This window comes from Mustelus asterias, chromosome 13 (assembly GCF_964213995.1).
Source record: "Mustelus asterias chromosome 13, sMusAst1.hap1.1, whole genome shotgun sequence".
NCBI classification, from domain to species: domain Eukaryota; kingdom Metazoa; phylum Chordata; class Chondrichthyes; order Carcharhiniformes; family Triakidae; genus Mustelus; species Mustelus asterias.
The window spans coordinates 74,599,430-74,626,315 of record NC_135813.1 but is presented as its reverse complement, the minus strand read 5'-3'; the positions used below and the strand labels follow the sequence as shown (position 1 = coordinate 74,626,315).

General features: G+C 42.9%; 1 protein-coding gene across 1 annotated transcript in view; it reads left to right on the top strand.

Annotated features, from left to right (window-relative positions):
• The window catches only part of plbd2 (phospholipase B domain containing 2), a 47,603-nt gene that overhangs the window by 18,502 nt on the left and 2,215 nt on the right, over positions 1–26,886 (top strand). Inside the window, exons 5-11 of the mRNA XM_078227013.1 lie at positions 1,571–1,785; positions 4,238–4,332; positions 7,967–8,127; positions 11,194–11,289; positions 11,582–11,653; positions 19,600–19,752; positions 24,912–25,074. Coding sequence (XP_078083139.1) covers positions 1,571–1,785; positions 4,238–4,332; positions 7,967–8,127; positions 11,194–11,289; positions 11,582–11,653; positions 19,600–19,752; positions 24,912–25,074 — 955 coding nt within the window. The remainder of the gene's footprint in view (positions 1–1,570; positions 1,786–4,237; positions 4,333–7,966; positions 8,128–11,193; positions 11,290–11,581; positions 11,654–19,599; positions 19,753–24,911; positions 25,075–26,886) is intronic.

The following is a 26,886-nucleotide window of genomic DNA, read 5'->3' as shown; positions in this document are numbered from 1 at the left end:
TAGGATGGTTGAATGGTTTCAAGAAGGAGATAAATATGTTTCTGATTAAAAATTTCTAAATTTTAAAAAATGGAAAAGAGAATATGGGGAACCGGTGGGGAGGTGGATTTGAGACCAGGGAGAGATTAACCATGATCTGATTGAATGAGCCTCAGAGGGCTAAGTTTGCCTACTTCCCCTCCTAATTCCAATGCATCAAAGGCGAGCAAATAGCATTGAATACAAACCAGTCATGATCTAATTGAACAGTGAAATGTACTCCAATATTTATATTTTCATATACCTGAGGAAATAAAGAATTTTTTAAAAGTAATTTTCAATCCTGTTACTATCTTGTAATATCTTGTGTTAACCCCCAGGACTTGCAGGGGGAATCACTGATTGACCTCTGTATGTCTCATTGAATACGAGCTCCCTAGGGATTGGTAATTAACTCACCAGGTGGAGCTCGTATATAGAGTTCTGTATAAAGCAGGCTCCTGAGTGGGTCCATTATTGTATTATCCCGGTTGGGTCCCGTTGTGTTCACCAAAGGCTTGTGGTTTTGCTTTACTTAATTTTGTGCAATAAAGCACTATTCCTTTACAGCTAACTCCTGGAGTTATTATATAACTTTGCTGTATAAGGCCAACTCTTAGAAGCTGCATAGTCCAGGTTTTTTCAGCCAATGTTTATAACTCTCAGCAATGAGACCAGGAGTCAACCTTATGGCTGTCAGCTGCACTGCTTCGAATGATAGAAGTGATCCTATTTTCCCCACCCTGCTTACATTGTGTCTAGACACTGCATTCAAGTTTGATCATCACTCCCTCTGACTTGTATTCTAGTTTCCGAGACATCATTCAACATTGTTACCTTTCATCAGTGCTCTGCATTGGTTAGACATGGCGAGTGCCGCGTCTACTAAGTTCTCTTTCAAATACTCCCTGAACTAGTTCAAATATGATGATTATTTCGACACTGTTCATAGAATATGTGTCACCTGTATTTTTTTTTCCCTTATGTGCAGTTGTCTGCATTATTATTCTATTCAACCGGTTCTGTAATTTCAATGTTCCCTTGCCTACTCCACTAATAGCTAGCTACCACCAGTGGTAGCCAGTCAGTCATTTAGTGAAAATTAGAAACAGGAGTGGTTCCAGCACTGATCCCTGGACACCTCACTCAGTCCTTCCCACTTCCTCAGCACAACATAATTCTTCTAACAAATGAAAGAAAAGGTCTAACTAATTTTACCTTTTTGTAATATTGTTCAGTAGATTTTTTGGATGATTTGGTTATGAGTTTCTGTTTCTTTTGGTGTATAAACTTACTAGATGCTGCAGTCCTTTGAGGTACTTTTATTTGCCCCATGTTTTAAATTTATTGCATTTTTTTTGTAGTTTATTTCCATTCTTAACCTAAACTTCTCTGCAGAAGAAAATGATAGCCTGTAAACCTGGCAAAACTTGTGGTGATTGATAGTGAACTTGAAGGAAAAGTGCACCATGCTGGTTTTGTGGCAATGTTATCATGGCCATAGGTTAATAAAAGCTTTTTTCTCCTATTTATTTAATAAATTGCATTGCAGTCTCTTTCAGATGGCTGGTGACTTGGAGGATCTTGAAATAGTATTTAATAAAACTGACTCTTCAAAGGCTTTTGGTTCCGGGTCATGCTCTGCCCTCATCAAACTGTTGCCAGGCAACAAAGACCTTCTGGTAGCTCACGACACCTGGACCAACTATCAGTCAATGCTGCGAATCATCAAGAAGTACAAACTGTCCTATAGATTCACCCCAGGAGGTACGCATGCATGTTTGCGCTTCTGTAAAATTGTTAAATTGTTTCTGCAGGTACAAGCTTTCATTTCTCAATACGAAGCCTCCCTAAATCTAAGCACACAAAAGTAACAGAGATCAAACCATAAATTTCAAGACATGCCATGTTTAGGCTGATTTTGATTTAGGTTTGCATTGAAAAGTAGAATCCACGATAGTAGCAGAGGTATCCAGAAGAAGAGAGATATTGAATGCCATTATTTGATGGTCTCAGTCCAATTGTAAAATAATGCAAGTCTGCTTATATTGTAAGCTTTTATACTTTTGTTGAATCTCAGGAGATCACCAGGACAAGAAGTGCCAGCAATTGCTCACCATATGCCTTTTAACCTTAGAATGCATGTTCAATTCAGCCCATAGTTCTTGATTAAACATCTCCCTTATCTTGCTAGTTATAGGGTATTGGGTAATATCAATCATTGTGGGTTCAGTTGTTGCTGATCTTCAGCATAATTTTATGCATTAATGACTAATCTCTTTCAGGAAAACCCTAAAGATAGCTGGTGTGGGAAATGAAAATGGTCCTCAGAGAGTAGGCGGTGTTCTTGAACTTGAAGCAAGGCACCAGTATTTTGTTTCTTGCTTCCTTTAAAAAGTGATTATGATTTGTGAATAAAACATTTCACTGTAAATAACCCTACATCAGTGGCCAATGTTCGTACTGCCGAATGGAAGAATTGAATGTAACCCAGAACCAAACCACAGATTTCTAGCTTTAAAGCATAGTTAATTGGCATAAATCAGAAAATAATTTTGGGGCATGGAAATGGATTAGAAACTAAAACTTTATTTTAGAGTAACGGCACTTTATTTTTCAAAATACAATTTCCATATTGAGAACTAGTTGCTACTTTCAGAATTGGTAATGAGGTTGCAATTTGTTGGTGAGTAAAGAATAAACTTGAGGAGGAACTTCTTCTCTCAGAGGGTGGTGAATCTCTGGAATTCTCTGCCCACTGAAGTGGTGGAGGCTACCTCGTTGAATATGTTTAAATCACGGATAGATGGATTCCTGGTCGGTAAGGGAATTAGGATTTTATAGGGATCAGGCGGGTAAGTGGAACTGATCCACTTCAGATCAGCCATGATCTTATTGAATGGCGGGGCAGGCTCGAGGGGCTAGATGGCCTACTCTTGCTCCTATTTCTTATGTTCTTATATACCCTGTACCTGGTTAGCAAGAGCTTGCTGTTCTTGCTGTCTGCATACAATACAAAATCCTGCTATCGAAAATGTCAAGTCATTAAATGCAGCAAAATCTTTAGGTTCATCAACACCATAATCAGCGACTTTAAGTTTAGCAAATATCTTGGTAACAAGACTAGCTGAACATGGACGTTCAATAATGATCTGCTACAGGTCGGTGTTTGTACAGGCCTTTTCCAGAGTTTTTCAGTGGACATGCCCTGCACTTAATACTGGAATTTTGTCTATACCACTGTCATGGCATTTATGACATTCATGATGTGGAGATGCCGGCGTTGGACTGGGATAAACACAGTAAGAAGTTTAACAACACCAGGTTAAAGTCCAACAGGTTTATTTGGTAGCAAAAGCCACTCAAGCTTTCGGAGCTCCAAGCCCCTTCTTCAGGTGAGTGGGAATTCTGTTCACAAACAGGGCATATAAAGACACAAACTCAATTTACATGAATAATGGTTGGAATGCGAATACTTACAGCTAGTCAAGTCTTTAAGAAACAAACAACGTGAGTGGAGAGAGCATCAAGACAGGCTAAAAAGATGTGTATTGTCTCCAGACAAGACAGCCAGTGAAACTCTGCAGGTCCAGGCAAACTGTGGGGGTTACAAATAGTGTGACATGAACTCAGTATCCCGGTTGAGGCCGTCCTCGTGTGTGCGGAACTTGGCTATCAGTTTCTGCTCAGCGACTCTGCGCCGTCGTGTGTCGCGAAGGCCGCCTTGGAGAACGCTTACCCGAATACCTGATATTGATGAGGGATGACCTGAAGTGTGACTATAGCCATGAGTCACAGATCATGGAACACAAACATCAACTGTCCACTCAGATCTGTTGCTGGAGGCACCTCATTTCTCCACTTGGCGTCCCTGTAGGCTATCGAATGGATAGCCCAACTAGACATCTCATTATAAGCTTTTCCCCTTGTACAAAAGTAAGTAGTTGGCACTTCTGTTAACCTAGAATCTGTTCTGTGCCCCAGTATGCAACTCGTGCATAAAGTTTTTTAAAATTACCTTTGTAAATGTATCAATTGGGACATTCCAAAAAATATGAATGTTGAAATGGGAGTGCTTAAAATCTGTCTGTAATTGTTCCTATTTGCTCAGTGGCACATAGCTTTTTAAAAGAAGAAACATTAAAGTCATGGCTTCTGGATTATAACATGGTAACAATTCTATCCCTATTAAAATCTAAATTCTGTTTTCTTTGCTTAGGGCACTCCCCCTTACCAGGAGAGGAGCAGGCCTTTTCATCTTATCCCGGGACTCTGTTTTCTGCTGATGATTTCTACATCATGAGCAGTAGATTGGTGAGCAGTTTCTTGCTGTGTATTTTGAAATCTCTATTTTCTCCATTAGTTCTTTAATGAACCTTGAATACCACTTACTAGCAGATCATCTGTGGCATTATACATGGTACGGCATAGGATAGAGTGTTTGATGATATGTGCTTGGTAAGCATAACATTAACCACTCCGCTCATTTCCAAAAAACCCTGAGATGACCGACCTTTCTCTCCTAGATCTCCTTACCACTCCCCCCTATGCCTGTATGCTTTTCCTCACTGTATGTGCTTGTCTTTTTCTTTTTCCCTCTCGCTCCTTCTTCACCACGCCTGTCCCCCCAAGGGGTTGCAGCAGGGTTTGGTCACCTCAGGGTCAAATAAGTTGCGAACAGTCTTGTTCAGCCTGATAGTGCCTAGATTTGGGGAGTGATCAGAGTGGAATCAACGGCTAGGGCAAGGCTATTGTGCAGGGAGCCATGACAATGGCTTCGCTCTTCTTTGTTTATTGTAGAAAAGTACTGGCACATCCATAACTGGGTATTTAACAAGTAGTCTGACAACTGCATCAATGGAGGGATTTGAGTGTTGGTGATGGGGTAATTCTGTGTGTTGTCGGTATACATGTCAAGCCTACCATCATGTCATTAGATGATGCTGCTGAAGGGCAGCATGTAGGTGAGAAATAATAGGCGACCGAGAATAATAGAGGTAATTGTACAGGGGCAGGAAGAGAAGCCATTGTGGGAGATTCTGTGGTGATAGCTGGTTATGTCAAAGTGAAATGAAGCACGGGCAGTCCCACTCAGCTGGGCAAGGGAGGAGAGGCCCCTGAGAATTGTAAGCTTTACATCAGAGGCAGAGGCCCTCACAGGCACTTCACTTGCACATTTTTGATTACAGTTGGATTGTTTCATTAATCCTGTGAACTTGAATCAGCAAGCTTGGGGATTTTTGAGGGTAGGTTTGGAGAAGATTCTAGCATACTCTAGCTCATTTGCCTGGGTGTTGCTATTTATGAATGTTATTTGGAACAAGGTTTGATTTTGGGGGTGTGTGAAACATTCTGTTGGGAGTTGTGTGGAGAAAGGGAGGTGGAATTCTCATAGTGACTGATTCAGAAAGTATGTGATTTAGTCCAGCTTTTGGTAAAAATAGAAGTGTCATAGAGGTATACAGCACAGAAAAGGCCCTATGGCCTATGCCAGTCAAAACTATTCTAATCTCATTTTCCAGCACTTGGCCCTAGTCTTATATGCCTTGGTATTAAAAGTTTGTTCGGGTACACCGAGGGAAAATTTAGCATGGCCAATTCACCGAAACTTCACATCTTAAATGTACTTCTTAAATGTTATAAGGGTCTCTGCCTCCACCACCCTTTCAGGAAGTGAGTTCCAGACTCCCACCACCCTCTGGGTGAAAAACGTTTTTCCTCACATCCCCTCTAAACCTCCTGCCCTTTACTTTAAATCAATGGCTCCTAGTCATTGATCCCTCCACCAAGGGGAAAAATTTCTTCCTGTCTACTCCATCTGTGCCCCTCATAATTTTACACGTCTCAATCATTTTTCCCCCCCCACTGTCTCCTCTGCTCCAAGGAAAACAATCCCAGAAAGGTATCCCATAATACCATTAAAAAGAGTAGAAATAACTCATGGAGGCACAGTGGTTCGCACTGCTGCCTCACAGTGCCAGGGACGGGTTCCATTCCAGTCTCCGGTCATTGTTTGCGTGGAGTTTGCACATTTTCCCCATGTCTGTGTGGGTTTCCTCTGGGTGCTTTGGTATCCTCCCACATTCCAAAGATGTCTGGGTTAGGTTGATTGTCATGATGTGGAGATGCCGGCGTTGGACTGGGGTAAACACAGTAAGAAGTCTCACAACACCAGGCTAAAGTCCAACAGATTTATTTGGTAGCAAATACCATAAGCTTTCGGAGCACTGCTCCTTCGTCAGATGGAGTGGAAATGTGCTCTCAAACAGTGCACAGACACAGAAATCAAGTTACAGAATACTAAAACTTGATTTCTGTGTCTGTGCACTGTTTGAGAGCACATTTCCACTCCATCTGACGAAGGAGCAGTGCTCCGAAAGCTTATGGTATTTGCTACCAAATAAATCTGTTGGACTTTAACCTGGTGTTGTGAGACTTCTTATTAGGTTGATTGGCCATGCTAAATTGCCCCTTAGTGTCAGAGGGATTAACAGGGTAAATATGGGGGTTATGGGTATAGGGCATGGGTGGGATTGTTGTCGGTGCAGACTCGATGGGCCAAATGGCTTCCTTCTGCACTGTAGGGATTCTATGATTCTAATTAAGGGGGAAAAAAACAAAACAATAAGGAAGGGGGAAAAAGTGACATCTTCAGTCACATCAGTGACCACTATTTTAAAATGGAATGCTGAACATAAGAACGAGGAGCAGGAGTAGGCCTTCTGGCCCCTCGAGCCTACTCCGCCATTCTATAAGGTCATCAGCTCCACTTACCCGCTCACCATAACCCTTAATTCCTTTACTGTTCAAAAATTTATCTATTCTAGCCTTAAAAACATTCAATGAGGTAGCTTCAACTGCTTTACTGGACAGGAAATTCCACAGATTCACAACCTTTTGTGTGAAGAAGTTCCTCCTCAACTCAGTCCTAAATTTGCTTCCCCTTGTTTTGAGGCCATGCCCCCTAGTTCTAGTTTCACATGCCAGTGGAAACAACATCTGTGCTTCTATCTTATCTATTCCCTTCATAATCTTATATGTTTCTATAAGATCTCCCCTCATTCTTCTGAATTCCAATGAGTGTAGCCCCAGTCTACTCAGTCTCTCCTCATAAGCCAACCCTCTCAACTCCGGAATCAACCTAGTGAATCTCCTCTGCACCCTCTCCAGTGCCAGTATATCCTTTCTCAAGTAAGGAGGCCAGAACTGTACACAGTACTCCAGGTGTGGCCTCACCAGGAACTTATACATCTGCAACATAACTTTGTTGTTTTTAAACTCCATCCCTCTAGCAATGAAGGACAAAATTCCATTTGTCGTCTTAATTACCTGCTGCACCTGCAAACCAACTCCTTGTGATTCTTGCACAAGGACACCCAGGTCCCTCTGCACAGCAGCATGCTACAATTTTTTACCATTAAATAATAGTCCATTTTGCTGTTATTCCTAACAAAATGGATGACCTCACATTTACCAACATTGTACTCCAACTGCCAGACCCTCTCCCACTCACTTAGACTATCTATATCCCTTTGCAGACTTTCAGCATCCTCTGCACACTTTGCTCTGCCACTCATCTTAGTGTCATCTGTGAATTTTGACACACTACACTTGGTCCCCAACTCCAAATCATCTATGTAAATCGTAAACAAATTAGTCCCAACACTGATCCCTGAGGCACACCACTAGTCACTGATCGCCCATTTACCCCCACTCTTTGCTTTCTGTTAGTTAACCAATCCTCTATCCATGCTAATACATTACCCGTAACACTGTGCACCTTTATCGTATGTAGCAGTCTTTGGTGCAGCACCTTGTCAAATGCCTTCTGGAAATCCAGATACACTACATCCACAGGTTCCCCATTGTCCACTGCACATGTAATGTTCTCATGAAAGATTAATATGATGCATTATTAAAAATATACTGCTTTAAATTTTCCTGTTAGGTTGCTATGGAAACCACAATAGGTAATAATAACGCACAGTTGTGGAAGTTTGTGCAGCCCGTTGGTTCTGTGATGGAGTGGTTACGGAACATAGTAGCGAATCGATTGGCTAAGAGTGGTGCGGAATGGGCTGGAATTTTTAAGAATTACAACAGTGGCACGTAAGATTTGCCAATTTTAACTGTCTTGCAATGAATCAAACAGCTTTTTTAAAAAGTTCATTTCTGGGGTGTGGGTGAACAGAGTATAGAGTGAATATAGGCGAGGTCAGAATCATAGAATCCCTACAGTGCAGAAGGAGGCCATTCGGCCCATCAAGTCTACACCGACCACAATCCCACCCAGGCCCTATCCCCATGACCCTACTTATTTACCTTACTAATCCCCCTGACACTAAGGGACAATTTAGCATAGCCAATCAACCTAACCCACACATCTTTGGACTGTGGGAGGAAACCCACGCAGACACAGGGAGAATGTGCAAACTCCACACAGACAGTGACCCAAGCCAGGAATCGAACCCGGGTCCTTGGCGCTGTGAGGTGGCAATGCTAACCACTGTGCCACCGTGCCGTCCCATAATATCTATTGCCCATTATTAGTTGCCTTTCAGAAGGTGATGCTGAATGAGAAAAATAATTCTATTGCATTAGTGGGTGAGTTTCACGGACTATCTTTCAATGTGAAGATGTAATTGGTGTATGAATAACTTAAATGAATTAATCGAGGTATAAGACTATTTTAGGTTGCAAGTGACATCGCCAAACAAGAGGTACAACAGCACCTTGAGAATTTGACTTCAACTGACCAACATTTTAGAAGTTTAATTTTAGATTTTTCAATGTTTTTTTCACATTTACATTGAAAATCTAATTGCCATTGAAGATCAGGCTTGCATTTCTGCATATAAACACCCAGATGCTGAGTTGGAATGACCAGAGAGCAATGTACTGTAACAATGCAATATAATGGAACATTATCTATGTTTCTTCAGAAGGAACTCTTCAAATGTAGACAATAAACATATAACAAAACTTACACCAACTTATAAATCAAAGAAAGTGTTTAATAAAGAAACTTCATAACTCCAAACATGCGGCGTTGCCCTGGGCCAATCGAAGCTCCCCACAATTCCCAACATTTATAGTGAGTCAGCTGGTCAGTTGACCATCACATCATTCTATAATTGGTTCCATGGTTTCCTGGGTCAGTTAACCCTTACAGCTTGTTATCATTGGTCACATTATATCCAATACAAAGTTGTCACTGGTTACATTCTAACAGTTTATGCCAGATGTCATTAATTCAGGAATAGACTTAAAATCAGTGCCCACAATATAATTGGCATTTGCTACCAAATAAACCTGTTGGACTTTAACCTGGTGTTGTTAAAACTCTTACACAGTATAATTACCATTAGAAACCTATTTTATTTTTGCCATATTTTTGCAAGGTTTCTAAAGTGTTTGAGACCAAAGCTAAACATGTCTCTGCATAGATATCCATTAATGGTGACTCTTGGCCTTAAAATGTCTGCAGTTAAAATATAAACACACATCAGTAATTTTCTTCTTTTTTTCATCACATTCAGGATTTAATTTTAAAGGCAGGCTGATTTTTTCCTTGTCCTCAGTTGAATGACTCAGCCTCCAAAGCTTGCATTTTACTCTGCTTGATATGTAGCTAACTGCTTGGTGTCATCAGTCCAATGCAAATTAAAATGATGATAAACTTATTTTGTAAATCCCTAACAAAATTTCAACATGTGCCATTTCTGAATTTTAGTTCGGAGCATACATGCTTTCGAATGACTTTCTCATTGCATTCTTGCTACTTAATTTATTTCCATAACTTCAAGTCTCAGGAAGGACTCATTGAGTGAAAAGGGTGACTAATTAAGGGCCGCGTCCAATGCCAAGGACTTGGTAAATGGGAGAATCGTGGACTTGTCTAGTGTGATTGAGTTTAAGTACAACCCAAGTATGTGTTAAGTTCTATTTAATCTTTATTTTTATATAACAATATCCAAGTAAATGTAAAATGCAAACAGAGCAGTCAGGGATATTGAATTCAGTCATCAGAAAGCAAATATCACAATTGGATTCAGCAAAACATCTGCAGTGCCAATGATACCTTAACTCTGAGGAAGATAGAGTTTGGAAAATGCATCACTGTCACCCATTTTAAGCTCCCTCTCCACTGAAATATGTTACTGACTTAAACACATATCTGTAGACGTTCAGGGTGGAATTTTCTGGCCGTGCTTGCCCCGAAATCGGAAGATCCCACCCGAGGTTAACAGACTTTCCATGGTCCGTCCCTCGCCCGCTCTGATTTCCATGGCGGGCGGGACGGTGAAATGCATCCCATAGAGTACATTTTCCTCTTTTTATACTGGAGCTTCTGCTGGCAAGGATATACCCATCAGAAAACCTAATTACTTTCTTCCCATTTCAATTGTTGAACAAGAAATTTATCAGACCTGGATTGGTGTGTGCTCTCCTTTCTTTCCCAGTTTTCATAGAATCATAGAATCCCTACAGTGCAGAAGGAGGCCATTCAGCCCATCGAGCCTGTACCGACCACAATCCCACTCAGGCCCTATTCCTGTAACCCCACATGTTTACCCCGCTAATCCCTCTGACACTCGGGTCAATTTGGCATGGTCAATCAACCTAATCCGCACATCTTCGGACTGTGGGAGGAAACCGGAGCAAGCAGAGGAAACCCACGCAGACACAGGGAGAATTTGAAAATTCCACACAGTGACCCGAGACCAGAATTGAACCTGGGACCCTGACGCTGTGAGGCAGCTAACCACTGTGCCACTGCGCCACCCTCCACTGTGCCACCATACCACCCTGTTCTTTTGCGCCCAGATGATTTATTCCATAGATAAATTTTAAGAGGGTGCTGGATAGATAGGTAAGGATAAAGAACATGCGGGGTCTGTGCAAATAGACTGCCTTTTCAAAGATAGGCTATAATAGGCTGAATGGCTTTTTGTACCATAGGTTTCTGTGCTTTAAGCACAGATTTTCTGTTACAGCTTAGAAATTCACTCTAAGCTAACATCAACCTGGATCTTTCTTCCCTGGTGCACATTCCTGACTCTATCTTCCCTGCCATTTCAAGGCTCTCTCACTCTGCTTTAATGGACACTAAAATAATGTACTGAATATTGCAGATTGCAAGATACTTTATAGTGTTTTCATTTTCTTCTACAGTTACAATAATCAGTGGATGATTGTGGACTATAATTACTTTACACCAGGCAAACCTGAAATTAAAAGTAACTTGCTAACAATTCTGGAACAAATACCGTAAGTATGAACGAGATCTGCTCAATTTATGTTCTTACCTGGAATATTCTCTGTTCAGCATCTTTGGATAATTCACCCTTGCAATATATGCTGTCTTCATTAATTATTTTCATTTTTTTGTAAAAAAATTGTTAATAGAATTTAGTATTTTTGAAGTTTTTTGATTTTTGCCTAGGATGTTTGTATACTAAAATAGTGGCAGTTTGTTGATTGTATTCTCTGGATCACTATTGTGCATGTTTTAATATTGCATTCCATAATTTCTCATGTAACCTCTTCTGTACAATTGCAGTGGGCAAATAATTATTGCTGATAAAACCGATGAACTGATGCAGAGGGGTTACTGGGCCAGTTACAACATACCGTAAGTGTGCATTTCGGTGGACTTCATAAACTAGTGTTTGTAGCTTAGGGCTGTTTCTTTCCCCATAGGTTAAATTTAAAGTATTCCTTTCATGTTCCATAACTTAATAAGATTCCTGTGTACACTTTCCAGAAACACAGAAATGCTCTCCCATTTTTTCTTTTCATTTATATTCAGTGTTCATGCCTGCACCCTTCCCCTGCCAAAACATTAGTGAACCCATTCTGCACATCTAGTTCATGGGGTGGTGTAGTGGTCTTGTCATTGGACTAGTAATTCAGAGACCCAGGTTATTGCTCTGGGAACCTGGATTCAAATCCCACCACAGCAATTAAAAGTCAAATGAGGATGACCATGAAATCATTGTTGACTGTTGTAAAAACCCACCTGGTTCACTAATGTCCTTTTAGGGAAGGAATTCTGCGGTCCTTAACTTGTCTGGGCTACATGTGACTCCAGACCCACAGCAATGTGGTTGACTCTTAACTGCCCCCTGAAAAGGAAGCCATATATATTTGTGCTGCAGCACTATATCATGGTGACCTAGACCCACCACCATTGTGTGAATCAGTATTCATTGAACTTATGAACTCTGCAACTCACACAGTTGAGTTCAGTTTTAATGACACAAAGAATGCCCAAATAGATGGTGTTGTCATGGGATCCCCTTTAAACCCAGCTCTGACAAACATCTTTGATGGGCTCCATGAGAAACGCATCTGCAATGGAATGGTACCTAACCTCATACCCCTTGCACGTTTCTGAGATGTGGATGATGTACGTCTGCTATATTTAAATCCACACCTGCATGTGATAATTACCTGAGACATCTTAATGGACTCCATCCTCTGCTCGAATTCACCCTTGAAATGGAGCAGTCAAATGCACTCCCTTGATATACCAGTTGAGAAATCTGGCAAGGGATTCCCTCCCACAGTTTGTCACAAGCCTACCTTCACTTGTCAGTGCGCACATTGGGATTCTTACAATTCCACCTGCTTTAAGATTGGTTTTATCGGCAACCTTGTAAATAGGGTCTGAGCTATTTGTTCACCATGCAGGTTTGATGCTGAAATGTGATGCATCAAAGGCATCCTGCGGGATAATGGCTGCCCTGATCAGAGCATTTTGCACTGTGTATCACGAAAACTCATGGCCTACGGTTGTCACTTTTGGTCCTCAAGTTACCCTGGAAGGGCAAGGTATCTCAAACATTTCAGCAGCAGATGAAGCTAGCTGTTTCATGCCACTATTATGCGGCAGCAACACAAGTGGTATTTAAGAACATAAGAACATAAGAAATAGGAGCAGGAGTAGGCCATCTAGCCCCTCGAGCCTGCCCCGCCATTCAATAAGATCATGGCTGATCTGACGTGGATCAGTACCACTTACCCGCCTGATCCCCATAACCCTTAATTCCCTTACCGATCAGGAATCCATCCATCCGCGCTTTAAACATATTCAGCGAGGTAGCCTCCACCACCTCAGTGGGCAGAGAATTCCAGAGATTCACCACCCTCTGGGAGAAGAAGTTCCTCCTCAACTCTGTCTTAAACCGACCCCCCTTTATTTTGAGGCTGTGTCCTCTAGTTTTAACTTCCTTACTAAGTGGAAAGAATCTCTCCGCCTCCACCCTATCCAGCCCCCGCATTATCTTATAAGTCTCCATAAGATCCCCCCTCATCCTTCTAAACTCCAACGAGTACAAACCCAATCTCCTCAGCCTCTCCTCATAATCCAAACCCCTCATCTCCGGTATCAACCTGGTGAACCTTCTCTGCACTCCCTCCAATGCCAATATATCCTTCCTCATATAAGGGGACCAATACTGCACACAGTATTCCAGCTGCGACCTCACCAATGCCCTGTACAGGTGCATCAAGACATCCCTGCTTTTATATTCTATCCCCTTCGCAATATAGGCCAACATCCCATTTGCCTTCTTGATCACCTGTTGTACCTGCAGACTGGGCTTTTGCGTCTCATGCACAAGGACCCCCAGGTCCCTTTGCACGGTAGCATGTTTTAATTTGTTTCCATTGAGATAGTAATCCCATTTGTTATTATTTCCTCCAAAGTGTATAACCTCGCATTTCTCAACGTTATACTCCATTTGCCATATCCTCGCCCACTCACTCAGCCTGTCCAAATCTCTCTGCAGATCTTCTCCGTCCTCCACACGATTCACTTTTCCACTTATCTTTGTGTCGTCTGCAAACTTCGTTACCCTACACTCCGTCCCCTCCTCCAGATCATCTATATAAATGGTAAATAGTTGCGGCCCGAGTACCGATCCCTGCGGCACGCCACTAGTTACCTTCCTCCAACCGGAAAAACACCCATTTATTCCGACTCTTTGCTTCCTGTCGGATAGCCAGTCCCCAATCCACTTTAACACACTACCCCCAATTCCGTGTGCCCTAATCTTCTTCAGTAGCCTTTTATGGGGCACCTTATCAAACGCCTTTTGGAAATCCAAAAACACCGCATCCACCGGTTCTCCTCCATCAACCGCCCTAGTCACATCTTCATAAAAATCCAACATGTTCGTCAAGCACGACTTTCCCCTCATGAATCCATGCTGCGTCTGATTGATCGAACCATTTCTATCCAGATGCCCTGCTATCTCCTCTTTAATAATGGATTCCAGCATTTTCCCTACTACAGACGTTAAGCTGACCGGCCTATAGTTACCCGCCTTTTGTCTCCTTCCTTTTTTAAACAGCGGCGTAACATTAGCCGTTTTCCAATCAACCGGCACTACCCCAGAATGCAACGAGTTTTGATAAATAATCACTAACGCATCCACTATTACCTCTGACATTTCTTTCAATACCCTGGGATGCATTCCATCCGGACCCGGGGACTTATCCACCTTCAGTCCCATTAGTCTACCCAGCACTGCCTCTCTGGTAACATTAATTGTATTAAGTATTTCTCCTGCTGCCAACCCTCTATCGTTAATATTTGGCAAACTATTTGTGTCCTCCACCGTGAAGACCGACACAAAAAACTTATTTAAAGACTCAGCCATATCCTCATTTCCCACTATTAACTCCCCCCTCTCGTCCTCCAAGGGTCCAACATTCACTCTAGCCACTCTATTCCTTTTTATATATTTATAAAAACTTTTACTATCATTTTTTATATTAATTGCTAGCCTAGCTTCATAGTCTATCCTTCCTTTCTTTATCGCTTTCTTAGTCTCTCTTTGTTGTTTCTTAAATTTTTCCCAATCACTTGTTTCTCCACTATTTTTGGCCACTCTGTACGCAGCTGTTTTTATTTTAATACTCTCCTTTATTTCCTTTGTTATCCACGGCTGGTTCTCCCTTTTCTTACAATCCTTGTTTTTTGCTGGAATATATTTTTGCTGAGAACCGAAAAGGATCTCCTTAAAAATCCTCCACTGTTCCTCAGCTATCCTACCTGCCAGCCTGCTCTCCCAGTCTACCTTAGCCAATTCATCCCTCATCCTATCATATTTCCCTCTGTTCAAACAGAGGACACTGGTTTGGGACCAAACTTTCTCCTCTTCCATCTGAATCAGAAATTCGACCATATTGTGGTCACTAGACCCAAGAGGGTCCTTCACAATAAGATCCTTAATTCTACCTACCTCGTTACACAATACCAGATCCAAAATAGCTCGTTCCCTCGTCGGTTCCGTAACATGCTGTTCAAGGAAACTATCCCGACAGCATTCTAAGAACTCTTCCTCCATTCCACCCTTACCGACTTGAGTCTGCCAGTCAATGTGCATGTTGAAGTCCCCCATGATTATTGCCGTTCCGTTTTTACACGCATCCCTTATCTGCTTGTTTATAGCCCTCCCTACCTCAACATTATTATTTGGGGGCCTATATACCACACCTACTAGTGTCTTTCTCCCTCTACTATTCCTCATCTCTACCCATAATGATTCCACGTTTTGTTCCTCAGAGCCTATGTCATCCCTCAGTACTACCCTGATATTATCTCTTATTAATAGCGCGACCCCACCACCTTTTCCTTCCTGTCTATTCTTCCTAAACACCTGATACCCCTGGATATTCATCTCCCAGTCCTGGTCACCTTTCAGCCACGTTTCTGTAATGGCCACTAGATCGTACCCACTCGTGCTGATTTGCACCATCAACTCATTTACCTTGTTCCGAATGCTTCGTGCATTCAGGCAAAGTGTCCTTATTCCAGCTTTTATCTGGACCCGCTTTGATGAGTCGCGAACACCCTCTCCCTCTACTCCCTTATCTAAATTACCGCCTTCATTCACTTGCACCCTCTCCTCTACCATTAATTTTGTAATTCCCCTTACCCCTGCATCCTCCACCCCATCAATTAGTTCCTTGATCCTAGTCAACTCTTCTAGCTCCCCTCCCCCCAACCTATCTAGTTTAAATTCTCCCCAGTAACCTTAGCCAACCTACCGGCCAGGATATTGGTCCCCGTGTGATTCAAGTTCCACCCGTTTTTTGTATACAGATCACCCCTGCCCCTAAAGAGGTCCCAATGGTCCAGGAACCTGAATCCCTGCCCCCTGCACCAGTCCCTCAGCCACACATTCATCTTCCACCTCACTCCATTCCTGCCCTCACCTTCCCGTGGCACAGGCAGTAATCCTGAGATTACTACCTTTGCTTTCCTCTTTCTCAGCTGTCTCCCTAATTCCCTGTACTCCCTTTTCATGACCCCTTCTCCCTTCCTACCCACATCAGCGGTACCAATATGTACCGCTACCTCAGGCTCCTCTCCCTCCCACCTCAGGATTTCCGGGACGCGACTAGCGACATCCTGGATCCTGGCCCCAGGGAGGCAGACCACCATGCGAGAATCCCGCCTACCTCCGCAGAAACGCCTGTCTGTCCCCTTCACCATCGAGTCCCCGATTAATACCGCCTTCCTCCTCTTTTCCTTAGCCCTCTGAGTTACAGGGCTGGACTCCACTGCGGAGACACGGCCACTGCTGCTTCCCCCAGGCGGGCTGTCCCCCCCAGCAGTACTCAAGCAGGAGTACTTGTTGTGCAGGGGCAAATCCACTGGGGTGTTCTCAACCACCCTAGCCTTACCCTTCCTGGCCATCACCCACTTGGCCTCCTCCCGTTGCCCTGGTGTGACCACCTGATGATAGCTCTTGTCTATCACCTCCTCATTCTCCCTCATCAGCCTAAGATCCTCGAGCTGCAGTTCCAGCTCCCTAACACGGTCCCTCAGGAACCGCAGCTCGACACACCCCTCACAGATGTGGATGTCCGGGAGGCCAGATGCCTCCAGGACCTCCCACATCCTACACTGGGAACAACACACTGGTTTCACACTCATACTGGACACTTTATGTCAAGTAAGACAGTGAAAAGTTAATAAGAGTGTAAGGAAACAAAAAAATAAATAATTAATTAAAGTCAGAAAACCCACTCTCTTACCCTCAGCCTGCTCCTGGGAACAAATCCCTGATATTAACAACTGATATTAAACCCAAACAACTGAGATTAAACCCAAACAACTGATATTAAACCCAGAACAACTGAGATTAAACCCAGAACAACTGATATTAAACCCAAACAACTGAGATTAAACCCAAAACAACTGAGATTAAACCTAAACAACTGATATTAAACCCAAACAACTGAGATTAAATCCAAACAACTGAGATTAAACCCAGAACAACTGATATTAAACCCAAAACAACTGAGATTAAACCTAAACAACTGAGATTAAACCCAAACAACTGAGATTAAATCCAAACAACTGAGATTAAACCCAAACAACTGAGATTAAATCCAAACAACTGAGATTAAATCCACAACAACTGAGATTAAACCCAAACAACTGATACTGAATCCAAACAACTGAGATTAAACCCAAACAACTGAGATTAAACCCAGAACAACTGAGATTAAACCCAAACAACTGAGATTAAACCCAAACAACTGTAATTAAACCCAAACAACTGAGATTAAACCCAAACAACTGAGATTAAACCCAGAACAACTGATATTAAACCCAAACAACTGGGATTAAACCCAAACAACTGAGATTAAATCCAAACAACTGAGAATTTATTTATTTGTCACTAACAGGGTGCTGCCGTCAAGCTAAAAAGATATTCTGTCTATTCCACAAGTGAGTAATGTGGTATCTGAATTTCAGTGCCAGTGTGATTCTAAGCGTGTAGGCTGCACATCTCAAAGATTGGTGAAACGTCTGCTGTTCACAATGGGCAAAGTACAGACCATACCCAACCAGCCTGTGCTTGCAAAGCACAGTGTCCAACTAGTGTTCTTGCAAAGTAAGTAACCTGATGAGTGCAAAACAAAAAGCCACAACATGTCTTTTTTTAAAATCAGTACTCAAGTTCTGGACTACGAAATGACTACATAAAAAATAAACTTTATTATATAAAGTAAAACAGTTTTCAGTAACCATCTTATACTCAGAATTAACGGCAGTGACCACTGTGAGTCACAAAATCTTGTTAAATTTATTTCTCCCTTAGGAAGGATTTCAGATCTACCCTGCACTGAATGGCTCCCAGAACTTCTCTGACCCCTAACTTCCTGGAGCTTGCTAACAGCAGCACCTTTCTGTGTGTGGAGCCTCTTCCCTTGCTGCAGAACATTCACATCAAGTGAAACCAGAGTATCATCTTAAATTCCATCCATCTGCATGATGACATAGCCTTTCAGGGTTCACTGAATGCCTTTAAATTAATTTAGATCTAACTCCCAAATCAAAACACCTCCCTGAACAATATTTCTTTGCAAGCAATGTAGACATCATGGGTGGGATTTTAGGGCCTTGCTCGGGTGAGACCGGTAATTCCCGCCTGAGGTCCATTAACCCTCGCCCGCGCCGATTCTGTGGTGGGCGAGGTGGTAGAGTTCCGGTCCACCTCTCCAGTTCTCCAGCTAAGTAAGCCCACCTGTCATTTTATGGCTCTAACTCTTCTATTCTGATACTACTAAACAAACTTGGGTAACCTTCTGAACAACCATTTCTTTTAGGTGTTCTGGCAATCTCCAATCCTCCATTTTGGTTACCTTACCTTCACAACAACAATCTTCCCAAAATGAAACATTACCTCTAAAATATTAACATGAACTAGATTTTCCTAACAACATGTGAACTTAGGAAACAGGAGCAGGAGTTTGCCGTTTGGCTCTTTGAGCCTACTTCACCACTTGATAATATCATGGTAATGTGATTGTGGCCTCCAATTGCACGCCTACCTGCAGTACTCTTTCCCTAACTCCACTTTTAAGAATAATCAATGACCCTGACTCCATCGCTCTCTGGGAAAGAGAATGTCACAAGCTCAAAACCCCCCTGAGAAAAAACATTTTCCCTCATCTCCCTCTTGTTTTACCTCACCCAGAGTACTGTGATTTCTTGGAGCTAATTGAGTTGGCATAATATACAGAATGCATGTGTTTAGGTGTTACTGGATGAAATATTCCCATCACTAATTTTCTTGCCACAATTATTTGAATTAAAATAATCCGTTTTTATTTATGTTGACATTTTGCTTCTCGTAGGAATTTTCTGAATGTCTTGTGGGTTGTTTAACTAAGATTTTCCATGAGGAAAGTTGGCATTGGATAGTAGCTAGTGGAAATAAATTCCCCACTGCCTTGAATTCGCAGTCTTCTTTCTCACATTGATTCAGATGTGCCTTTAGAGGAGAACATTCCCCTCCCTACAGCAAGGAAAAATCTGAGGTAATGCTGTCCCTGGCCTGTTGCTCTGGTCAGCTCAAAGCAGCAATGGCAGAGAAATTAGATGTTGCTCTCTCTCTCTCTCAAGAATGTTAAGTGACTCAGAGCAGCAAAATTGGGGTAAAGTTGTACAAGTAAATATTTCGAGCAAAACATGCATTAATGAAATCAAAACTTAATGAATTTTGATGAATTAACTACAATTCATGTTAACCAAACGTTTCTTTTGTATAGGTATTTTGAAGAGATCTTCAATGCCAGTGGTAAACAAATCTTGGTTAAGGAATATGGAGACTGGTTCAGTTATAACAAAACTCCTCGAGCTCTGATATTCCGCCGAAATCAGACTTTGGTTACAGATATGGACTCGATGATTAAATTAATGAGGTAAATGGAGCTATGAAAGTTAGGATGATGTACTTTGTGTTGACTTTTTAGAATAGTAAACATAGTGTGGCTCACGCTAAGGTTCTGCTGGCTTTATCAGTGCATTACAGTAACATAAAGGGACTTGGGTAAACCTCACTGTATATTGATTTTAAATCCTGGATACTGCTCATTTGCTTGAAACAGATAATACCAAACAGTAACATGGGTACTATTTAAGGCCTTTATAAGAAATTGCACAAGTTTGTCCCATCTGAAGTACTGGATTCTATGTAATATTTTAGACTAATGTATTGAAACTAAGCCTTAGAATCATAGAATCCCTATAGTGAAGAAGGAGGCCAGTCAGCCAATCAAATCTGCACCGACAACAATCCCATCCAGGCTCTATCCCCGTAACCCCACATATTTACCCTGCTAATCCTCCTGACACCAAGGGGCAATTTAGCATGGCCAATCAACCTAACCCGCACATCTTTGGATTGTGTGAGGAAACCAGAACACCCGGAGGGAACCCACACAGACACAGGGAGAATGTGCAAACTCCACACGGACAGTGACCCAAACTGGGAATTGAACCCGGGTCTCTGGCGCTGAGAGGCAGCAGAGCTGACCACTGTACTGTCCATGGGAAAGACTCATTTTAAAATACTAATCAGCTTTTATAAATCAAACCTCAATCCAATTTTTCTTACATTTATCCACAATATTATAGACTTTACTGTGAAAATGTCTTGCTGCTTATTAGCTTCATAAGATTTCAAAATATTGTTCTACTCATTTCCATTTACGCATTCCAATAACGCATTTTCAATGTGTTATTGTGCAATAATATACTCAGATAGCAAACTTATTACACAACATGAAATTACAAAATTCTGGGCTAGTATTGATGCCAGACACTCTCATACCTCATCAGTTTCTTGAATCCAAACACCACAAGGGGGATTCTCCAGGCCCCCGATTGTGATTCACGATGGCCCAGATAATCGTGAGTCTGTGGGAAAGTGGGTTTGGCGCCGGTCTCCAAACCCGCTGCGACCCTCCCAGACTGCACTGCTAGTGCCAATAGGTTCCTGGCTAGAGTGGGCAGGAAGCCTTTAAATATTTAAATACACCCATTTACATGTCATAAGCGGGCATGCAGCCCAAGTCAAATGGCCCTCGCTCTTCACCCACCTCCCCAGCCATCCACCCCCTGCCACACCATGCAGGCATGAGGTTTTTCCAACCCGACACCCCCCCCCCCCCCACCCCTCACTCAGCCCGCCTCCCTGACTTCAGGATTAGACTGTGTCTACATTGCGGTCAGGACCAATGGGGTGCTTGAGGTGCAATGAACCGTGAAGGAAATTCAGAATAAACACAGAAGGCTGGATGCTGCTAGAAAGCCTTTGATCTGACAGTTGAATCTTTTATGAGGCAGTACAGTTGAACTTGTTACAGATCATAAGCTTCGAGTTGCAATGGAGAGGGTTCAGACAATTTATAGAACATAGAACATTACAGCGCAGTACGGGCCCTTCGGCCCTCGATGTTGCGCCGACCAGTGGAACCAATCTAAAGCCTCTCTAATCTACACTATTCCAATATCATCCATATGTTAATCCAATAACCATTTGAATGCTCTTAATGTTGACGAGTCTACTACTGCTGCAAGCAGGGCATTACACGCACTTACTACTCTCTGAGTAAAGAACCTACCTCTAACATCTGTCCTATATCTCTCACCCCTCAATTTAAAGCTATGTCCCCTCGTGCTAGCCATCACCATCCGAGGAAAAAGGCTCTCACTATCCACCCTATCTAATCCTCTGATCATCTTGTATGCCTCTATTAAGTCACCAAATTTATGCCTATGGGGAAGCCACAGCGACTTCAAATCAAAGCTGTGTGCACACATTGGGGCTGAGTGCACAGCTGTGCGGACTGGAAACAACTCCCCTCCCCCACCAATTGACATCTCTCTGTCAGAGGACTTTAAAGGAGTTTGCTCTCACCTGCAGCTTCTGACAGGGAGAAAGGAAAGTGTTTGGCCTGAAGGGAAGCTGAGTTGGGGGTCTGCGGGGAAAGAGAGGCCGAGTGGGAATCAGAGGAAGAAGGGGCCTGAGTTGGAGTCTGAGAGGGAAGGGGGCTGTGGGAGAGTCTGAAGGGAAAGATGGTCTGAGTGGGGAGGTCTGAGGGGGAAAGGGACTTGCGTGGGGATGTCTGAGGGGGGAGGGGAGCTGAGTGGGGTGTCTGAATGGGGAGGGGGTCTGAGAGGGGAGGGGAGCTGAGTGGAGTGGGTAGGGTCACCCTCATGCCTGCATGGTACGAGGGGTGGTGGGAACGTCACCCGTTATTTGTGGGTGGGAGGGATGCCCCTATTTGGTGAGGGGTTGGTGGTGCTCCCCTGGTCAGTGGTAGGGCACCATTTCATTTTTTGGGGCAAGGGTGTCCAGTAAGTGAGCGCAGAAACCGGGTCACCCCTTAAAAATGGCAGCCCAGCCTCGGAACAGAGGGTCTGGCCGGCGGTTTGTCCACAATGCATAAATTGGCATCCATCAGCTGCTAACGCCAGTGGTAAACTCTCCAGGTTTCCCCCTGGCGTGGGCACTTAGTCTCACTTTGGGAGAATTATGCCTCCCCACCCCCACATGATTGGATAAGGATGTGACTGGAGCTGATTGAATTCTTAATTTGAAGAAGTTCGCAAGCCAAACAAGTAAAACTAATAGACGGCATTTTTCATTCATTAGTTGAAATTGTGTCACACAAAATTCATTACTTGTGAGAGAAATCAAAACTAGCGACGATAACTGTAAGATAATAATAAATCCAGTCGGAAATTCAGGAGAAATCGCTTTACCCAGACAGCTGTTAGCATGTTGAACTTGCTGTCAAATAGAATAGTTGAGGCAAATAACATAGCTATACCCCAGAGAAATGATAAATATTCCAGGGAGAACGGAATCAATGTTTATGCTGATCACGAGATGAAATAAAGTGAGAGGAGGTCCATGTGGAGCGTAAATCCCAGCATTGATTAGTTGGGTCGAATGGTCTGTTTCCATCTTGTAAATTAGAGATAATCCATGGAATCATTTATTTGAAAATTATTTCTCTATTTAACAGGATTCCATTTTGAGAATGTTACATTTTGAAGCAGAATTTTTTGTATTCAGCCAGTTCCTGTTCTCCCTCCATGAATCCTTATTCCTAATTACTCTTGTTTGGGTGTTCATATTTGAGACCCACGCAGCTGTAGAGGTAACTGTAAAAATCTTGATTCACAAAGGGCACTGTAACTTTTTATTTTGTTTTCCTCCTAATTTAGAAAAAAAAAATAAGTGCAGTTAGAAAAGTGGCACTTGCAAGTTGTTGAGGCATCTACAATTACTTCACTCATCTGTCTACCTTGCTGAGTGGTGGGGTTTACTGAAATGAGGATGTATTCATCCGGCAGGAAGGATAAAAGAACGAACTTCACAAAGTAAATCGAAGAAAAGGTTTAATAAAGAAACTTCTTTACACCACCACTTGGGCCACGTACTGGGCCACAAACGCTCACCACAATCCCCATCTGGCTTTCTATTTATACCGGGTCAGGTGCTGCTGGAGTAACCTTACTGCCGGATAAACACATCCTCATTTCAGTAAATCCCACCGGGTCAGCTGACCACCACACCACTTTGCCATTGGTTATATTGTCTACCAGGTCGGCTGACCATCACAGCTTGTTATCATTGGTTACATTATAACAGGATGTGGACATAAAAACTAGACACATTTCTAGGTCTTGTTTGGTTTGTTTAACTCGCAACTTGTCAGATATCAACCTCAAAACAACATCACAGTAATGAACAATAATTACACCATCTAATTTTCAAGCTAGGGACAGAGTTTTCCCATCCTGCCCGTCATGGGGATCATAGCGGGCGGGACACGGACCGTGCAAAGGTCTGTTGACCTTGGGGGGGGGGGTTTCCCGGCATTGGGGTGAACGTGGCCGGAAAATCTCACCTTGGACTTCACACCAATGAGATTGAGTCCAACATCTTTCTCTTCTAAGTCAAAAACAAAAGGATGTTCATCAGAAAATGTAAGATTTAATCACAAATACATGTTAGCAGGAAGAAATAATTATTTCAGGCAAACAATAAACACCTTTGACTGCCTTTGCAGAATGCAATGCTGAAAGGATTTAAAATCCTGGAATTTCCTACCCAACAATACGATGGCAGTTCCTTCACCACAAAGGCAGCAACAGTTTAAGAAAGTGGTTCATCACCACCATCCTGAGGACAATTAGGCAATAATTGCTAGCCTTGCCAGTGATGCCCACGCTTAATAGAGTTTTTAGTTCCATACATTTACTCTTATATCTCTGCAAAGAGAGAGGAGATTAGTGTGAATATGATGTTGTTTCCTTGACGGAGGTTAAATAGTTGTAGTGACAATGGATAAGTGGGAAGATTCAAAGAAGCTATTAATCTATTCTTCCAGGCTCCTGATTTCTTCTATTTTCTCATCAGGATAGACAGTCTACTTTACAACCAGGAAAGAAGGTTGCCAGATCCAATACACTATTCTACACACACTTCCTTCTCCCTGGCACTTCACTGTGTTAAAAACCCATGCTAAGCACATCTTTTCCAAATCTTTTTTTTTGGATCTCATAACTTTGGAAGTCCGCTTCCTCCACTCCTTATCTTTTTAATCTACAAACTTTTAAACATAAATAATCTAATATCCGCTTCTTGGTTTCATCTGGTGTGATCTCCCCAATCTTTTACAGAAATAAAAGCACCATGTGAAGTCAAATATTTTTCATGACCTCCAACATTAGAAAGTGATTTTAGAGTCGTCAGTCAAGTACTTCTGAAGTGTAGTTCCTGCTGTGATGTAGGAATTATACTGGTATCCTGCACTTTGCAACTTTGATCTTCATTTGGAGTTCTCAGTTTTAAAATAGAGTTCAGGTTACAGCTGAAAACTCTATCTGTAATCTCCAATTGCAAGGCTATTGCTTGCTTAAATCTTCAAACTCTGTGATTTTGCATAATGAATTGTACTACTAACTTTCAGATATAAAAAAAATGTAAATATAATTTTGACTTTTAACTCATGTTTTCACTTTTTCAAGTTGATTTATCGCAATAATTTTTTTAATTTGTCAGGTATAATAACTTCAAGAACGACCCTTTGTCTGAATGTAAGCAGTGTAACCCTAAACCCAACGGTGAGAACTCCATCTCTGCTCGATCTGACCTGAATCCAGCCAACGGAACTTACCCATTTTCAGCATTAGAACTGCGTTCACATGGAGGTTCAGACATGAAGGTGAGATTTTCTTGGACTGTATTGAGCAGCAGAGAATTGGGTAGGGAGAACAGCAAATGTTGCACAACACACAACAGCATCTGAAAGAGACAAGATCAAATAAAATTTTGGATGGAACCTTTCATAAGAACAGCAGGAATGCCGGTGATGAGTTCCACTTGCAATATTTTGTCTTTTTTATTCAGTTATTGACGGCCTGCAGTATAATTCCAGTCATGTCTGTTTTTTAAGTTTCTCTTTCCTTTATCCCTGCACAAAAACATTTAATTTCCGAACAGGGGTTATTTTAACTCTGTTTACATTTGTCTTTTTAGGAAATTTTTCACTTTCTCATTGTTCACGCCATCCATGCACTGGATGGGACACTGCGGCTCATAGTCTAATGGTGCCTGATATCTTACACAAATATTGAATAACACCTGAAAACGTAGATAAGGGATCCTAATTTTAATTCCTTTCCTGAAGTGGATATTTGTACAATTCACAAAGGAGCTCTTGTTAAGAAATACGTTTTAATAATTAACCAAGCAATGTAGGAGCTCCTGAAGAAATAATCTGTCAGTAATAGTATTGTTACCTCCTCCTTTAATGATGCCACCTCTCCCATTGTGTTTACTGATGCACTGGCGTGCAGTGCAAGCTTGAGCCATTCGGTAGCGCTCTCGCCTCTGGATCAGTAAGTTCTGGATTCGAATCCTGCAACATGACCCGAGTGTATAATTCCTGTACCATCTTGTTACATTGTCTGAGGTCCTTTCATTTATAGACTGTCCATTTGTATGCCCAGGAAAGCGTTGAGGATCCCATGGTGGTAATTCTTCCAAAAAGCTCCTGAGTGCAGAATTTGCGGGAAAGCTGATGTAAATCACGATTGTTTTTTCAGCGGGAGTGCAGACTTGAATCTGTGCAGTGCAGAGGTCACAATCGGGAATATCATCAAAAGCTCAGAGGGCGGGGCCTATTCACGCCGGAGTCTGACAGTTTCGGAACTCTGCGCATGCGCACTGGCCCTGAACTGTGAGCCTCCCGTTTGCTGGCCAGCGATCGAGCCAGTGAGGATCCCAGCCCGGGACCCTCACAGTGCTGCCCCTCCAACCACCCCTCCCCGCCCCCCCATGGCCCGATCGCGGCCCCCACAAGCATTCCCAGCCCAGCCCTGACCCCCCCCTCCACCCCGGGCGCCCCGATCTCCAGCCTCCCCCCTCACCCACCCCAGGAGTGATGATCCCATTCCCCCACCCCAGCAGACCCCCCCCCCCGCCCCCCCAGAGGCAGAGCCCCCACAGACACCCCCCCGCCCCCTTCCAAACCCACCCGGCCCCAATTGCTGGCCTCCCTCCAGCCCCAAATGATCCCAATGGCAAAGTGGCAGTGGAATCCCCCACCCCCACCAATCGCCTTGTCCCCTTGGCACTGCCTGATGCCCAGTGGCCAAAGTGCCCCTAGGCATGGGCACTTTGCCCGTTGGACAGTGCCAGGGGGCACTGCCCAGAAGACATCACCATTTGCTGGCCAGCCCAGGACCCTCGCATTACTGCCTGACCCGTTAGGGGGCCCTGATTGCCCCCCGCTTCACTCCAGCTAGTTCCCTAAAAGTGGGGAGCTACTCTAAACCCTGCCAGAGTGAAATTGTACTGGCGGGTTGGGAGACGCTATTTGACATTTCAATGACATTAAAATAAGACTAAAATTACTTACCTGCTGATCCCGCCGGTTTCCAGTGTCTTCCCGACCGCGCCGTATATCCGGCGCTGGGAGATACACGCGCGCCGGGAACGCACAAATCCCGCGAATCAGCCCACACGTGATTCT